At 34.9% G+C, this 16,414-nt stretch overlaps 1 protein-coding gene across 1 annotated transcript in view; it reads right to left on the bottom strand.

Moving 5' to 3' along the window:
- The window catches only part of LRP1B (LDL receptor related protein 1B), a 579,931-nt gene that overhangs the window by 207,610 nt on the left and 355,907 nt on the right, over window positions 1–16,414 (bottom strand). The window contains exons 25-29 of the mRNA XM_086750558.1: window positions 15,359–15,604; window positions 9,650–9,847; window positions 7,804–8,008; window positions 4,561–4,725; window positions 3,467–3,711 (exon numbers count right to left, since the gene is read on the bottom strand). Of these exons, the coding sequence (XP_086606684.1) occupies window positions 3,467–3,711; window positions 4,561–4,725; window positions 7,804–8,008; window positions 9,650–9,847; window positions 15,359–15,604 (1,059 nt within the window). The remainder of the gene's footprint in view (window positions 1–3,466; window positions 3,712–4,560; window positions 4,726–7,803; window positions 8,009–9,649; window positions 9,848–15,358; window positions 15,605–16,414) is intronic.

Here is a 16,414-nt window from a genome sequence, read left to right as displayed (position 1 = left end):
AAGAAGTAACGACACAGTATCATCATTTTTCTGAAGCTCCAATAAAGCTAGGTACTGGAGACTTCTTGAAAGAAATTGTTTCCATTGACAGAGAGCAAACCCAGAAGGCCAACCATAAATCGGAAACTGGTGTTTTCTACATTGTAAAACAAAAGCTGTAATTACACTACTTGATATTTGAACTTCTTAATTCTTGCAAATAACAGCTGAGAACTCTTCTACGGTTTATATCTTGCCTTGAGGCCAAGGTATCTGTGACTATGAAATACCGACTGATATCTCCCTAGGCTATAGTCTTTCTCTAAAGACATTGCCTGGCCTCAGTCCAAACAGAAAATAGTTGGATCTTTTTTTTTTTTCCTGACAGCAAGAAATGGCTAACAGGAACTCTACCGCTACTGTGAAAACACTAAATATAGAGCACAGTACCTAAAGGGGGCTGATAAGGAAGATGGAGAGAAACTCTAGCAGGGCCTGTTGTGACAGGACAAGGGGTAATGGTTTTAAAATAGAAGGAAGCAGATTCAGACTGGACATAAGGATAAACATTTTTACACTCAGCGTGGTGGAACACTGGGAACAGGTTGCCTAGAGAGGTGGTGGATGCCCCATCTCTGGAAACATTCCAGGCCAGGTTGGATGAGGCTCTGAGCAACCTGATCTGGTTGGAGATGTCACTGCTCCTTGCAGGGGGGTTGGACTGGATGGCCTTTAACAGTCCCTTCCCAACCAAACCATTCTGTGATTCTATGATAAAAATCTAAAGTTAAGGAAGTGATTTATTATAAAAAAAAAAAAAATAGCAAAACCATTACTTGAAAGGAGTGTGCAGAGATGCATATTTATGCCAGCCATATTGTAAGGCCCTAGGAATACACACTCTTTTGTCCAGAAATCAGACAGTGTGTTAGAATAGTACCCTGGCCTAAAAAGTAAATACTTGCAAAAGACTTATATTAAAAAGAAATAAAGCCAAGGAATTTGACATCCACTGAATGACAGCAACATTCTTCTTTAATATAAGTTCATTATTATGTTAAAATGAAACCATCAGAAAATGTATCCTGACAGCATACGTCACACACTGCCAGGTAGATTAGGTTCAGTGTGAGTCCTCATCACAGTTGTCATCACGCTTAGACTCCAAACTAACAGTGAGTTGTATTCATGAGTCTCCTTTTTTTCCAGTGGATGCTATTAGAGAGCATTCTTCACATCTTTTGAATACTAGTGCGCAGCGGGCATTTTACTTGCTGATACTCATTTACATTAGAGTGATACCCATAGACTTCTACATATAACTAATGCAGAACTGTGTTCTAAGACATTTACAATGCCAAAGAAAATTGTCAGTATTTAATATTTTCAAATAAAGATTGCTCAGAACTTACTAACGTAAAAGTCTGAACGGCTTACTGAGCACTACAAACTCTGGGTTAGAAGAAAAAGAAAATACCATTTTTCAATATTAAAAAGAAAAATCCCAACAACGAACAAGTACACATGATATGAATTTTTAAGTAGTTTCTATAACCATCAACTTTTTGGCACAAGATTTGAAATTTACCCAGAGATCACTGGAACATTCTATCAATAATTGGTGGTCATCCTCCAGTGTTATCTTTTACATTCTTATACTTGCAGAAAAATTAAGTCACTGTCTTTAGTTATGTCTCACAACAAAACCACATATTCAAGTCTTTTTTTCAGCACTTATATTTTGCAGAGCACATCCCAAGAGCTTTTTGAGATGTATCAAAAACCGTCACCTTAATTCTTCATTTTACATGGGGATCCACTGGGAGAACCTGTCTCCAAGTATCCAACAAAGTAACTGAAGAAGTGAAGAAGTTTCATCAGGACTGTTTTCTTCTGCTCAGCATCCTATCGTAGCCTTTCATTACTACTTCAGCTAACCACGTCATCCTCATTATTTCACACTGAATGAAGTCAAGCATCTGATTTACAAGTCCAAGGACTCCTAGTAAATAACTATGAAACAACACTTTCCAACTATTTCCATGAACATTTATGATTCCCAAGCCAGGTATACAGCGACTTTGAAGGGCTCAATGTTTGGAAAGTCAGAGAAAGAGGAACTATAAAGCCCAATTCCAATTCTCTTTTATACGACAGTAGAAGTGCAGATAGTTGTTAGGAAGAAGAATATTAGCAGTTTTCAGCACTGTACTAAGTATCTTGGATTCACCTACTCTCAACTGGACAGTAGTTGGGGAAAAAAAAAGGAAGTATGAGGAAAGGCAGGAAGACCAGTCTGGACCAGTAGCAGACAGTGATACCAACAAGTAGGTATCAGGATGAAATAACAGGAAAATGTGCTACATCCGTCTGTAACTAATTTAATTATTCCGAATGTTATTAGCAATATGCTTACGTATAGTCTACATATTGTCATAACTGAAGCCAGAAAATTTAGAGAAAATAATTTTACACCAGTTAAATAAAATTTATGTAGTTGTGATCCTCATTATCCTTAGAGAAGTATAAAATACAGTTATACTATAGAAAAATACTACATGTGCAACTCTGATTTTATTTTTTTCCCCCCTTTGTCTTCATGAACCGTCACATATATGACCACTGAAATTAGTAACTTAAATTTCTTGACTAAATATTTACTATCTGAATGAGAGATTCATTATTCAGTGATAAAATCATTTGAAGCTTCAGCTGAAATCATAGGAAAATCATTAGTCCTTTTTACCTATGTGACACACACTAAATATTCTCAAAGAGCTAAGCTTTAGCAGGTTTCTGTATTTTTCACTAGGAATTAAATAAAAAATGCTAAGTTAAAATTACAAAATAATGTATCAATAAATAATTCAATAATTTCCTATTATTTAATTAATCTATATACTGTGAACTTCCTTTCAGTTTTGATTGTTCTCCACACCAAAAATAAGTTTTGCTGCTTCTTGAAGTTTTAAACTCCAAACTCATGCCTCCAGCAGGTTGAGTTCTTTCTCCCATGAAAGCCATACTGTGTTAATTTGAAACTGAAAACTGGAACTGTTATTTTAAGATAAAACCTGTTAAGTGAACAGAATATGCTTTGGAAAAGCATCAGTTTACAGACAACACCCAGTTGGGGCTTTTTAGGTAGATAAGTAGCAGTCTGCAGTGGTGGAATCTAAGTTATGCAGTCCTAACAGTGAACAAGACAACTGAGAAGCAAATAGAGAGAACATTTTTCATACTAGTTACTCCAGTTAAAAGAATTAGTAAGTTGTGGAAGCCTTTTAAATAAACGTGGTTTTGAAAACCATGAAGCTTCTGGTTTGAATACAGATTCTATTATCACCCAAGCAACACTACTGCTGAATACAACATTTAATTAAGAATTGTCAGTTTGAGGCAAAGTCGTATACAGATATTTGTATATAAAGAAAATACTTTCTTCCCCCTCATAGGAATAATATTTAATTATTCTATAAATAGTCACCTTGTGGTTGACGACTCGGATGATATATCTGAAGATCAAATGGCTGAGCACTTGTTTTTTGGATTACACTGACATTTTGGCCAGTCCATTTATTGGCTTTTGCGAGTGTATTGGTCCGCCAATCTGTCCAATATACTTCACTCCCATACAAAGAAACAGCAAAAGGATGAGAAAGATATTCATGACCCCGTATAATCTCTATCATGCTGGTTCCATCATACAATGCAGAATAAATGGCATCCGATCTACAAGACAACCCCAAATTTAAAGATATTTTAAAATAAAATTAAAATCACACAACCATTATGACATTGATGCAAAATCTATAAAAACCTTACTCTTACATACTGGTAAGACCAAAGAATGTTCACAGTGCAATCATTAACTTCAATATGAGTTAGTTCACATTATTAATTTAAATAGGGATATGAAATACTGGTTTGCTTGTACACTGTTTTAAAATTAAAATTTACCTCTATGCTGTGAAAATACAGCAGGAAAACCAGTTTCCATTCAGATAAACTTACGGAAAAAATAGTTTGGGTCTTCCACGTGTTAGGGAGGACAAACTCTGTAAGGCACAGGGAGCCACAGATGATACCACAGCTGGCAGGGGAGAGGCTTCTTCCCACTGCCCCTGAGTGAGCCAAGCAGAGTAGGACCCAGGACAAGCAGCCAGGTTCAACCAAGAGTCTAAATCACCAGAAAAGTTTGTGGTGACAAAATAGGATCGGGCCAGGAAGCCACGCAGTGGTTTGGACCTGGACCAACAGGGCCAGGCAGTGCTGCGGCTTTGCTGGAGGCTGGTGCTCCAGAGGTGTCACTCAGGCTCAGCTCCAACAGCTGAGCTGAAATGGGCTCCTGGGACCATGGGCAGGGCATGCGGGGGAAGGTGCCTGAGAAGCCTGGTCAGGGCCATTAAGGTCTGCTGGTACAGACGAAGAAATTATGTACAATAGTAACACAATTAAAGAAATGTACATACTGTACATTTACACGCAAGACTATGTACATAATGCAAATAACTACATTCCACTCCCAATGTAGTTCACATTTCTGTATGTAAGAACATAAGCATACTGTTACCACTTCACCTGGCATCTGTCCATACTATTCTTTTTTCAAAGTGATCCACAGTAAGGCCATTAGGCCAGGCTCCAGTGTCCATGTCTTTATAGATGATCTTTCTTTCTGCTCCACTCATGGAAGCGGATTCAATGCGAGGAAAATTAGCATCCCAGTCTGTCCAAAAGAGAATTCTGGTGAGAGGAAAAGGAAAATAAAAAAGATAAAATAAGATATTGAAGTATGAGGAATAATCTGAGATGGTTTTATAAGATAATAATTGGAAGAAAGTTCAAATATTCACATATTTTAAATGAAAGGAATAAACATAGGTTTATTTGGGCAATTATATAAATTCCTTGAAGTAAAAGAGTAACACAGAGGTAATATTTCATTATTAGTGTTAGAACAATCATGAAACTCAGTTTTTTAAAAGCTACAAGTTTAATAGCATTCTCTTTTTTACATCTATTAATACAAGTAACAGCCTGTCTTGTCTTCCTTCTATAATTAGAAACTCAGTTCATGAAAAAAATTATAATGAGAGCCTTTGAAAGCAATCCACAGATGAGTAGGATGGGGGGCAGAGAAAGGGAAGAAAGGTGCTTTGAGGTAGCAGGGATTAAGGAACAGGCTGAACTAGAGATTTCAATTTATTATTAAGAGCGTTCCAATGAAGACCCCTACATTTTGGTCCATCACTAACTAATTTCATACAGATTAGTCTTGATAAGAAAACTGAAAGGCTGTGTTCTGTGGTAGGCGCTCTCAGCTCTGTTCTATCTCCAACTTTTTTTCCAATAAGGAGATCTTTCATCTGTATAAACAAATAAGTTTCTTTTAAAGTAACAGAGGCAGTGTCACCAGAAGGCCAAAAACACACTCTAGCTATCCTTATCTTGTTAATTTTTTAACACACAAACACAACTTATTTTATTTGGTAAAGGAAAACAATACCTTTGATATGAAAACTACAGCAGTGTGCGTGTTGGGATCCTTACTACAGCTGGTGTGGGGTTGCAGCCTCAGGGGCTCGTGCGTCCCGGGGCCAAGCCACGGGGACTGTCAGAACCCGGCTGCTGGAGCAATCCACATCACACATATACGTGTACTTCCCACTAGAAGACCTTCATCCTTAACTGCCAGAAAGGTTAACAGGATGAGACCACTGGTGCTGTTTGTTTGGGTCAGCGCTGAGAGTTTCTGCCTGTGTAGACCTTTGTGGCCACACGTGTCTGTGTAGATATATACATATGTGCTTATTTATACGTGCATCTGTGTGCGTGTGGACTGAGAACACATGCTCCGCCTCACTCCAGGCTGGAATGAAAGGCACGGAGCTAGGGCAGCCTCACTTCCACTGGGATACAGGATTTGTGCAATCCTAACACAACCATCTACTTTGAAACATCAGTGCTTGTTTATTCATATTTATTTGTGAAAAGATTGAAGAGTTGTTCCCATGTGTGTTCAAAGATTTCATTATTTCCTTACCTCTAACAAGATGCAACTGCTTCCAGCTTTTCAAAGGGTAGATTAGACCTTCAGTTTCAGGAAGAGTGGTGATTTGATCGTATTTTTTTTTTTTTTTTAACTTCCAACCAATTAATTTGAACAACTTATCTGCCAATTCTTCTGCCAACAGGATGCCTTCTCTTTAAAGATCTCTACAAATAAGTGACGCACTCTACAAATAAGCTTCCTAGCATCTGAATTGAGAGGGTAGGGTCCTTACTAACTAAAGCATGTGCCTCCTACTTCAGAATTTAAGGTCCCAGAAGCTGAGACCTTTATCTACTTTTATTTTTACATCCACAGCAGTGCTTCTGAACTAAATATCCAGTGAAAACATATGAGAGACCATAAGCAGGCTCCTAAACAAAATTAGATATAATGATTCTGCAAACTCATCATAATCTATATTATTTTTGGTCATATTTAATTTGGGGCTTTTTTTTGTTTGTTTGCTTTTTGTCATCTTCCCCCTCCCCCCACCTTTGAACAAACAATAATTATAAAAAGAAGATGTAGCTAATGACCATTACCTTTTGGCCTATCCAAGAGGATCCAGCTACACATAATATTGGGTAATGAGGTTTCCGTAATGAGTTTGCAATTTCATATTGCCTCAAAACAATGCTCTAACTCCAAGAATCGCAGGACTTTTGTAGCAGTAAACTGAATTTCAATACAGAATCAGAACTGACACCTAGCTAAAAAGGGAGCTAAGGGTTCTGTGAAGAGTTTTACTTCCCTTCCACTACTTAAGTCTATTGACTTAAATTTTAATATAAATGGCATGTAGAGGTCATTTTCACTTTGCCAAAAAATGAGAGGCTATTTTTAAAAGGAAGCAAAAATATCCTAAACAAAGTTTTAATGTTCAAAGATATTTTTACTGTGAAGATTTCAAAATGGAATTGTGAAATATATTTATGTTTGATGATTGCTAAAATTATACTTCATGGGAAAATAGTTTTTATTATGTTAGCATATTACCAAAATCAGGAAATATTTTAATTTAAACATACTTTTTTTTCAACACCCACTTCTGGCTTGTTTTAATTAATATTTTGTTGATATTATTAAAACATTCTAATATTTTTAGGAAAATTTAATTATGACAGGCATTAGATAAAATACTTATTTATGGTAGTAGGCTGAATCTGCTACACTCAGTTGCTTATGACTAATAATATTCATTTATAGAATATCCCTTATGAATAGGTAGAAAAAATACTGACACAAGTTGGCAAGCCTTCTCTCCATTATAAAGACGGAGAACCAAACACAAAAGGTGGGATTTATTACCTCACTCAACTTTTATTCTTCCAGTAACATCCAAGCAATATATTTACAGTCCCACCAGAAAAAAAAAAAAAAAAAAAAAAAAAAAAAAATCAGTCTCAGTGAGATGCATCACCTTGGCAATACCTAAATCTGTCCATCAGCCACACAGGAAGGTTAGACCAAAGGCTCCAGTTACTATCACCCACATTAAAAAACTAAATGAAACAATCACAGAGCATGGGAAGTAATTTGCTAACAAATAGACCCATATATATGCCAGCTTACCTTTTCTTAACCCTGTTCATTGGAGCAATACATATCAATAATGGATTGTATTTCACTCAAATTATACTTTCAAGAATGATTAAAGATAAGTTAGGAACAATAACAGCAAAGAAGGAAATAAAATAATCTCATATTTAAACATCTATCTTTAAAATACTTGGCAACACAAAAAAAAAAAGTAATCTTTTTATAATTACCCATATCTGGGATCCAGAGCAATAGCCCTTGGATGTTCCATAGCTCCCGCTATTAACGTTGTTCTCAAACCGCCATCCAGTTTTGCTACTTCTATTTGGTCCAAATTGCTGTCTATCCAGTATATGTTTCCTGCAATCCAATCTACAGTAAGGCCTTCAGGTGTGGCCAGGCCATGTTGTACTACCACCTCAATGGCACTAACACCTTAAAAAAAAGGAAGAGGAAAATTAAAAAATAAAAAAGAAAGTGTTAAAGAACTAACGTAGAGTCTGATGTAGTGAACATGGACATACAAGACTATAATATGCTCTTGGAGTCTATCATATGTTCTTGATTTATCCGATGGATTTATTTTACAGCTTTTTTCATACTTTGTTTTTCTTTACAAATGCAATAGAACTGCTGTAAATAAGTACACTTGGCAATATGCAAGTAAACTTAATTCCACAGTAACAGAATTTTTTTGTTCTCTGGTGCTTCAGTAAGTAAAGCTCTGCAGCTTACAATAAAGATCAAGACCACGTGCAGAGTAAGACAGGAGATGTACATCTGCCCTATCACCAGGGATGACTTCTGCAGCATCCGTTGATGGACATGCTCTTGCCTTACCTCCCATCACTAGACATATGAGACAAAACCCATGCAGATCTATTTCAGTTCTTTCTCAATTATACAAAGAAAAAATTGAGATTGTGATGAAGATAGAAATGTCAGGGAGAACCCTGTTTGGACTACATATTTTGAAAAGCTCTGCATTAAATAAAATTCACATGCACAATTCACACTGACTCTGTCAACAAATAGCTCTTCCCTCCAGACCCTCTGGAAGGTCTCAAAATTTTTTACAGAAGGGGCAACTACAGAAGGACTCTGTTAGCCCTTAGGACTACCAGGAAGATACAGTGCACTTTGCAGCTGTAAGTTAGTTCTTGACAGCTGCAAGATGAGGGAGTAATTATTATTTTTTTTTTTTTTAAACAGCACAGAAGTCACTTGGGTTGTGGTACAGTGTGATTATAATAGAGCATGACAACAACAGACTATGTCGCTGGTTTTATACAGACACCACAAGCATTAATGAAAAATAGCCTTTGGCTCTCTTTACATACTTAGCAGTGTAAGATATTTCTTTCCTGGTCTGGGTCTGTGGATATAAAAATATCCACAACTACCATCTACTAAGGAGAAGAACAGAAACCCAAGAAAACACAAACCAAATGTGTCAGAGAACATACGCATGAATGCATATGTGTATTATCACAAAAGCAAGTTAAACATGCTTATGCCTGCTAGCTCATACAGAAATGAACGCATCTGAAAATACTCTTGAACAAAAAACATTTTGTAGCAACACTTTTATATATTTTATGAGATTATATTAAGTTACAGGACATAATTACGTCACCAGGGCAAAGAACAAGTCTTTCTGAATGCTGCACAATTACAAAGCAAAATCCTTTCACAAAGTAATTTGTCAGACATCTTATAAATTCTTATACTTTTAAAAAGGTGAAGGTAAATTACAAAAAAGAAAACCGCAAAAAAAAAAACCAACAAAAAAACCCCCAAAAAACCAATATTGCACTCATTGGACAAGGAAGAAATATCAGCCCTTTTCATTTGCCATTTTCTTCCCCTACAGCCTATTGTAAAAGGAAACTTTTACAACAAGGAGTCTTTTTTTAGCTCCACATCAAGTACAATCTAGATATACACCTTTTTAAAGGCAGGATGCCATCATAAATTCTGCTTCTCTGAATGGTAGCTCAGTTACAATTTATCGAGTCTGACACCCTGTCACTGAAATTGTTCTTATTGTTAAGAAATTAAAGATTAAATTCATACCTCCAGTATCAGAGAGCTTGCCTCTGTAAATTTTGTCCTCTACCACATCTGTCCAGTACAGTAAACTTTGACTGAAATGAAAATCAAGTGCTATTGTATTTCTTAAACCAGGAACTAAGAGGCTGTAGTCACGTTTGTGAAGATCAATTTTTCTGATCTCATGTCGAATAGAAAAGATTATGAAAGCCTCAAATGGATCTGAAAGCAGAAGATTATACATTTCAAAAGAATAATAAGGAAGATAATGTTAAATATTGGTATAAATGACAAGTGCAATAAGAACAGCAGAATACTTTATCAGGAGAAAGATATGATTAAAACAATTCATTTTCTGATAAGGAGTCATTTAAACATATTTTTAGTCCCACAGACTTATCACTTCTTCCTAGCACTATATTTGATCACAACTAGAGATACTAAATATTAAATGTGGGTATATCAAACTCAACTATTGAACCATATTTTGTAGCTCTACCACACGGAGTCCATAATTAGAGCTTTAAAATTCTCAAGTTATAAAAATTACAATTTTTTTTTCTCAAAAGTTTCAGAAAAAATAATCAATTAAATTATACATTGTTCCAAATGAATATATATATATAGTGTACCTTTTGTTTTCAGTTAAAGTGCTTAAAAAAAAAACACCTCACCCTGAAATACTAAGCAAGGAAATTAACATTTTATATGCTTATTCATACAGCCCATCACAAATTCAACTACCACTAAAGTTCTCCTTCCTTTGTTATTCAATTAATGCTAAATTATTTGTGCCTGTGAGCTTACATCAAATGTTCTCTGCATAGGTGAACCATGCTATAAAATTGATTCTTTATTACAGTTCTGGAGATATTTTAGGTTAGCAAAAGTTTTTCAAACAAGTAGCTATGTTAATAAAAAAAAAAAAAGATGACAACTTGATTCTGTAAACCGTGGAATCAGCTCAGTATATCTGCTTTAATAAATATTTTCACACCAATTCTTTTCTGTCATAAAGCAGATGGCTTTCCCGCCCCCCCCCCCCAGTTCTTTCTCCTAGAGTGAAACACAAATGAAACACAATTAAATCTCCATTTTATATAAAACATGGATTATTGAAAGTTTATAGCAACAGGCAATATTGCATCATTCTAAAATATTCAAGGAAAAAGTGGCCCAAATTATCATCATATAGAAAGTCACTTACATGCCTTTTTTTGAAAAGATTAATTTCATATTCTTCTCTTGATAACCATTGCACATAAAGATTAAATTATCTATGATGTTTTGAGTTAAGCAGGTACCTCAGCAGAGCTGTGTTTCTGCTCTTGAAGTACTTGTTCATAATCTGGCTTGGACTTTCCAAACGACCTTCCTATTTGTTAAAGCAATGAATGACTTCCTACAACACCAATTTTTCAAAGCTCTGCCGTAGTTAACTTATTTTAATGAAGAACAAGATCACTGACATTAGTAGCTATTTCACAAGTACCAGTTATCTGAACCTGAGAAACCCTTTAATGGCACTCCCCAATTTCTGATTAATTGGCAGCTATTACCCGGGAGACCACAGGCTGCTAACATACTGCTTTTTAGGCAACTCCAATGCATAAGAACACATATGATGAACATCATCAACAGCTTCTTTTATGTTTCTCAGTAATTAACACCACAAGGGGAAAAAAAGAAACCTCATAAATCTGTGTATGTTAGATGGGTATTTTTTCATTCAAAGTAGAGGAACTCTAGCTTAAGCTTAGAGTTCTCACCCTGCCCACAACAATGCAAACATCCTTGGTTATTGTGGCTGATATGCAGTCAAGTCACAGATGTGATACTACATAAAAGAAAAGAACGACTGATATTGTGATAACAAGAGGCACTGCATCACAGTGCAAAATTTCGCTGGAAAGAATTAAGAAAGCAGACAGAAACCAGTTTTACACAGGTTCCTCTATGATAAGGCTATTTAAACATAGCCAAATAGATAGCAGTAATTATTGCTTGGCTGATGAGTTGCGAGGCACCACTCTGCTTTACGTAATGTAGCAATCAATCACTGTAGCCTGGATGACTGGAGCAGTCTAGAATTTTACTTATTACTGCCTGACTCTCCCTATTGTATGTGTAGTAAGTACCACATTTCCAGGATAATAAGCCACATAAAACTGAGTGTATAACTGATGGAAAACCAGACCTGTAGGAAAGAATCTAGAAAATTAGATCAACAATGGCATGGCACTGTGAATAAGGTCAGCTCAAGCTTTGCACTTGAAATAAATATGACGTGACCCTGCCACTCCCTCCTGCTAAGGTTTGGTGAAGACACTCCACAATAGCATACCCCGTTGACAGAATGGCCCATAAAGAAGAATGGGAATCAACTACGGGAATGGAAGAGGAAATCAGCAAGTGTTATAAGAGGGTTAGAAAGCATGGCCTGCAAGGAAAGAATAAACAAACTGGAATTGCTTAGTCTAAAAAACAATGGAATAAGATAATGAGCAGACGTACACAAAATTCAGCAAAGACATAAAAGGCTGATAAATTGAAAATTAAAAAAAAAAAAAAATCTTGTTTTCTATATAAATAACAGATAGGCCAAAGATTAAAGGCTTAAACTAAAGCACGAAGACTCAGAAAGACTAGGAAAAAAATCTTGAGGAAAGTGAGGCACTGAAATGTCTCACAACTAGGAAACTTGGGAGTGCACCACTGAAGGTGTTTGAAGAGCCCTTGAAAGCAGATAAACAACAGTAGTATCAGATAGCCTTTGATCTTCCTTCCAACCTTCTCATTCAATGAATGCATAAAATGAGATATTATAGTAAACTAGAATTTCAGACTGAATCGAATCAATTCTATTTAAGGTTATGCTTCCATCACCCTATAAAACAAAAATTTGATCCTTTTTTCCCACTTGATTCCTCCTATGGAAATTGAGAGCAAATACTCATTATTTTATCCATTGATTAAGAGTGTTTTAATAAAAATCTCACCTCAGCTCAACAGAATATAATTGTTATTGATTCCATTCTTTAAAACTTTGTTTACAGAAAAGTAATTGATTACAATTTACTAGAGAAAAATCATACATTTCTATATCTTCTGATTTCATGCCTCTACTAAGCTCTTTTACTACATAGGTAAGTGTATAAAACATATGATACAAACATAAAGCATGAACTGCATTAACAGTTTTTTTTTTCTTTTTACTTCTGATAGAAGAAAACACTCAAAGACAACTGTACAGAAAGAACAATACTTGACTTTTTCCAATGTTTTTAATTTAAAATTATCTCTGGGAAAAATGCTAGCTGAAGCTTATTATGTCATTGAAGCTTAATGTAGCAACAGTAGCACAAGCAGCAACCTATACTGTGCTTTCATGAAATTTATCTCAAAGGAAAACGATAACTTTATAAATAGTCTGAAAAACAAAAAACTTCATTAAAAGTGGACTGGTTCGGGTTTTTTTTTGTTGTTTTTTTTTTTTTTCCTTTTAAATTTTAGTATTGAAAGCTATCTGGAAATTCTAAAATTCTAAAATTGCATTTAAAACCAGCTAAAACAGATCAAGAAAAGATACATACTGTATGTTTATTATAATCTAACAGAGTCCAGAGCAATATATCAGCACAACTTATTTTGAAATGTGTTTCAAGAGAAACTAGGAAGAAGAGTATGAAAATATATCATTTATATTGACTTTCTATCTGAATAATGGAGGTCTGTAGTGTACTTTTAGTTCAATCAATACAAATTTAAACATGAATGAAACATTTAGTCTTTGGGAAGTCAGTAATGTAACAACACACATGCCAGAAAGGCAAAAAGCAAACCAGGTGAAAACAAGAGATATGGAAAGTGAAGAAATTCTGAAGAAAAAAAAAAAAACAAAACCAACACTTAAAACCTTCAAGAAATGAAGAGAACATAAGCAGAAAAAAAGGGAAAACAGGAGAAACACGCTAAATTTACATACTATTGCTGTGTACTAATAAAGAGTTTGACTGTATATAGGAAAGTGCTATTTTAGATAGCAAAAAAACATAGCTAATGGCAAGGTCATAATTTTCCTCAGAGTATTTTTTTTTTTTTTCTCCTAGAAAAGGATTATTAGTTACTGCTCTGATATTATACACACCTAGTCGTGGTTCAAGGAATTTTAAATCACTATGAATATTCTAAGAATTACTTCATACCAACAGGTATTATTGAAGCAGTAGTTTGGCATTTGGGCAATTGTTTATATCTGCAAGACCATTTCAAACTTTAGTTGTAATAGTATATATGAAAGCTTTTTCCTTTATTTTATGTTTATTTAAGATCTCATACACAGAGGCATAAATGGTGTGGATATTTTGAGGCTAACAGATTCACAAATTAGACCAAAAAACTGTGCTCACTTTACTAAAAAAGCTGTTCACACAGTCAACAGCTAGGTACCAGAGGATCTGTCCTTCAGAGTACTCATCATGCCTTTCAAATGATAAGCTGAAAGGGGCCAAGATTATAAGTGACTCTAAAAACATGTGTCATATTTAATATGGAATAATTTTATTGCAGCACTGATAGCATTAGGATAGTATCTATACGGTTTGTAAAGAACAGTATAATTTTTCTTTATACCAGCTGAAATCACCAGTCTCAGAACATATTTGATATTACATTATTGAGAAAAATCTGTAAAAATCAAATTTTAACATCAGATTCTCATCACCTCATCAACATTAAGCAGAAATATCTCATGGGCTTCAGAAAAAAAAATGAGAAACTCTAGTCTCACTTTCCTTACTTTCAGCACAAGTGAGTGTATTTCACTTTGGGATTTTCTCCCTTAGCTTCCAAATACTGGTAATTTCTATTTGCTTTAATTTAAAGTTTGTTTCAACCTTTCCTTCACCAATTTGCTAACACGGTCTTAAATGCTTTTAATCCTTTCATTTCTGTAACCCAGTCAGAATACAGTTTCTGAATTATTGGAAATGTCCATAATAAAACAAGTTAAACTCGTTAGTCAATGAGAATATGACTAAAGCAGTGTAATAACATTAGACTTTTAAACTGCAATAAAATAAAGTTCAGATACACAGAACCACAGTAATATACCAGTGAAGCATGATTCGAGGGTCTACTATAAGCATGTAACGTCTGAACAACATACATTCCTAATCTCATACTGTAGTGGTAACTATTTACATACAACAGTAACAATTATGAAGATATAAAGTCTCAATTTGGAGATAATTCTGGAAATTATAACAACAGTTATTCCAGTCTGATGAATACAAACCACATTCTTAATGAATTATAAAAACAGCTCAAAGGCATGATGTGTAATTTAAGAGAACATCCATGACATAAAACTAAATTTTAATTATTCATTGTTTTGGCAACGAGAAACATTGTTTTTATTACATGCAACAGAGTTTGGTCATAAGTAAATTATGGGCTTAGTTATTACTGTAATGAAGTTCTAAAATGGTGTGTAAATTAGCTCAAACATTGTCAAAGTAGAAGCATTAGAATTTGCTGTCTCTGAAATATGGACCACAAAACTGCTATCTACTAAATTATTTCAAGTGACTAGTAATAGGAAACTTGGGCTTTTATTTCGAGCTTACTGATTCAATTTTTTTTTCATGAAAAAAATGAAATAACTTCTTACTAAACGGGCAAAACAGCTATTAATATCTGGAATATTGATAAATATACTGAATTTCAGCTTACCAGTACTGACACAATTTTCTCCATCCTTACTGAGCTTCCAGCCTTCATAACATGAGCACTTGACAGTATTTTTATGTTGTTCACATACTTGACTGCACTTCAGGTGCTTGGTGCAATAATCCATGATCTCACAAGTTTTGTTGTCCATACTAAGACTGAATCCTGCAGGGCAGGAGCACACAATTCTTCCTCCAGGAACCACAGAACATCGATGGCTACATCCACCATTGTTAAGTGAACATTCATCTGAAATAACATGGGGGAAAAAAAAAAAAAATCAAATGAGAAAATAAACAAAAAAACCCAACAAACATTAAGGGTCAGAAGGACTGTCAGTTACATTGCAGATTCTTAAAGTCATCAGGTCAACTAAAATACATAAAAGACCCCCAAGTAGCACAACTTGAATTCTATATGTTAAGAAGTTTTCTATATTTATTTTTAAAAATATCTAATTTGTAAGTATTCAGCATGGTAGCTTTACAGCAATCTTTCAGGATTTTAGAATGGCAGATGTACAATGTATATACATTTTTACAGACTTTCATGCATATTATTTCATTTACTTAAGACTTAAAGAATGTCCATACAGAGTCAGTCCAAAGACCATTATATGTCAACCGGTTTCCATAGTGACCAAAAGCTGATGCACAGAGAAACAAGCTTACTTTCTCAAATACTTCCTTTGCCTCTAGCCACCTGAGCTTGTGAGGAGAAGGCTCCAACTCTTAGTCATATGTATCTATATGACAAGCAACTTGTCAAAGAAATATGTGCAAATAAAATTTAAAAATCAGGATTTCTCTTTTTCCAAAAACAGCTGCTAGAGAACACTACTGCATTTCTCGGTGTCAGTGCTCACACATTCTATTTTGCAGATAACTGATGATTTGTAAAGCTCTGCTAAATTAACTGAAGGTGATTTGTGAAACCTTTAAAGCATCTGAATAAAAAGCATGATAATTGTGTCTGTGAGGAATTCTGTGACCTCTGGAGAAAAAAAACCCCATAAACTGCTTCTTATCTTCTAATATTACTGATATTCAGTGAATCAAT

This window comes from Chlamydotis macqueenii, chromosome 6 (assembly GCF_036417535.1).
Source record: "Chlamydotis macqueenii isolate bChlMac1 chromosome 6, bChlMac1.mat, whole genome shotgun sequence".
In the NCBI taxonomy this organism is placed as follows: domain Eukaryota; kingdom Metazoa; phylum Chordata; class Aves; order Otidiformes; family Otididae; genus Chlamydotis; species Chlamydotis macqueenii.
This window is presented reverse-complemented; position numbering and strand designations above follow the sequence as displayed.